Source organism: Myotis brandtii, unplaced genomic scaffold, assembly GCF_000412655.1.
Source record: "Myotis brandtii unplaced genomic scaffold, ASM41265v1 scaffold299, whole genome shotgun sequence".
NCBI lineage: Eukaryota > Metazoa > Chordata > Mammalia > Chiroptera > Vespertilionidae > Myotis > Myotis brandtii.
The window spans coordinates 1250695-1253247 of record NW_005361430.1 but is presented as its reverse complement, the minus strand read 5'-3'; the positions used below and the strand labels follow the sequence as shown (position 1 = coordinate 1253247).

At 35.6% G+C, this 2553-nt stretch overlaps 1 protein-coding gene across 1 annotated transcript in view; it reads left to right on the top strand.

Annotated features, from left to right (window-relative positions):
* Positions 1-2553, top strand: part of PDE3A (phosphodiesterase 3A, cGMP-inhibited) — a 48100-nt gene that overhangs the window by 22523 nt on the left and 23024 nt on the right. Inside the window, exon 8 of the mRNA XM_014542354.1 lies at positions 1028-1139. Coding sequence (XP_014397840.1) covers positions 1028-1139 — 112 coding nt within the window. The remainder of the gene's footprint in view (positions 1-1027; positions 1140-2553) is intronic.

Sequence of the window (2553 nt, the reverse complement as noted above, 5' to 3'; positions counted from 1 at the left end):
CTCTGGTTCTATTTTTGTTCATCAGTTTATGTTGTTCATTATATTCCACAAATGAGTGATCATGTGATATTTATCTTTCTCTGACTGGCTTATTTTGCTTAGCATAATACTCTCTAGTTCCATCCATGCTGTTGCAAATGGTAAGAATTCCTTCTTTTTTACAGCAGCATAGTATTCTATTGTGTAGATGTACCACAGTTTTCTAATCCACTCGTGTGCTGATGGGCACTTAGGTTGTTTCCAAATCTTAGCTATTGTAAATTATGCTGCTGTGAACATAAGGGTGCATATATCCTTTCTAATTGGTGTTTCTGTTTTTTGGGATATATTCCTAGAAGCGGGATTACTAGGTCAAATGGAAGTTCCATTTTTAATTTTTTGAGGAATCTATTGCATTTTTTAAAGAGAGGAAGTGGGATGTTATATTACACAGAAAAAGGCTAAAAATTAAATATGCTTGCTGTTCAAAGTGAAAAAAAAACCCACATAGAATTGATATACATTATATTCTGTTCCCAACCAGCAACTACAGTGCTCCTTTTAAAACATATGTCAAATAAAGTTACTTTTCAGCTTCATTGTCTTCAATGGCTCCCTACCTCATGCAGACTGAAATCCTTATAATGGTCAATATGACTGTCAAACACCAAGATTGCACCAATCCCAGTTTAAAGTCTACTCCTGCCTTCATTCCATTCTGGCCTTTTTGCTTTATCCATGCTGGCTTTCTTGCTGTTTCTTGTGTACCTTGGGGCCTATGCATTGGCTTTTACTCTACGTGAGCAACTCTTTCCTTAGATATCCACATACCACACTTCACACTTCCTTCAATTCTTTGCTCAAATGTCCCTGATCCCCTTTTTCTTTTTGTATATGACTTACGACTTTCTGTCAAAGTATATACCTTTCTTATTATGTCTACTACCTTGCCCTACTAGATCCATGAAGGAATACACACACACACACACACACACACACACATGCCACGTATATAACAAACTGCCTGGCTTTGCTTTCTGTCTTACAGGTATCATACAGACTGTTTGAAGACATGGGCCTCTTTGAAGCTTTCAAAATTCCAGTTAGGGAATTTATGAATTACTTTCATGCTTTGGAGATTGGATACAGGGAAATTCCTTGTAAGTCTAAGTTATTTGTGAAATAATACTTTAAACATTCATATAATTTGCTAAAGTTAATGGTATATTGAATCGCTAGCAGCCAGCACAGAATTACATATTGTAAACTTGCCCTATGGTCAAATGTCCCTGATTCCCTTTATCTTTTTGTATATGACTTATGACTTTCTGTCAAAGTATATACCTTTCCTATTATGTCTACTACCTTGCCCTACAAGATCCATGAAGGAATACACACACACACACACACACACACACACACACACACACGCCACGTATATAACAAACTGCCTAGAAAATAGTAGGCACTCAATAGATATATGCTGAATGAATGAATCTCATATATATATTCAATGTTCGTCACTATATATATATAGTGACGAACATTGAATATATAATTTTAAACTGTTACTGAATTTGAATAGATTTAAAGTCAATAACAAAAGATGAAGATTTATCTATGAAGCCATATATTAAAGTTTTAGAGGAAGCAGTCCAAGATAATTTTATGAAGAAAATCGCCTGAATTATACCCAATACTGTGCCTTTGTGACATGAAGTAAGGCTGCTCTAAATGCTGTTGTATTCCACTCTGCCACTAGAATAACCACTTCTCTCTCCAATACCTTCTTCTGCCCCTTTATTCTTTTTTCTTCATTTGCATGTCAAAAATGCCAGTTACATCCAAAGGCATTTACTTAATTTTAGTCACTAGAGCTGTGAAAGGAATTGGATGGAGAATAGCTATTCAGAGGACAAGCTAGAAAAAATAACAGTTTAGACATTTCAAATGGAAGTTCCATTTTTAATTTTTTGAGGAATCTATTGCATTTTTTAAAGAGAGGAAGTGGAATGTTATATTACACAGAAAAGGGCTAAAAATTAAATATGCTTGCTGTTCAAAGTGAAAAAAACCCACATAGAATTGATATACATTATATTCTGTTCCCAACCAGCAACTACAGTGCTCCTTTTAAAACATATGTCAAATAAAGTTACTTTTCAGCTTCATTGTCTTCAATGGCTCCCTACCTCATGCAGACTGAAATCCTTATAATGGTCAATATGACTGTCAAACACCAAGATTGCACCAACCCCAGTTTAAAGTCTACTCCTGCCTTCATTCCATTCTGGCCATCTTGTTTTATCCATGTTGGCTTTCTTGCTGTTTTTTGTGTACCTCGAGGCCTTTGCATTGGCTTTTACTCTACGTGAGCAACTCTTTCCTTAGATATCCACATACCACACTTCACACTTCCTTCAATTCTTTGCTCAAATGTCCCTGATTCCCTTTATCTTTTTGTATATGACTTACGACTTTCTGTCAAAGTATATACCTTTCTTATTATGTCTACTACCTTGCCCTACTAGATCCATGAAGGAATACACACACACACACACACACACACACACA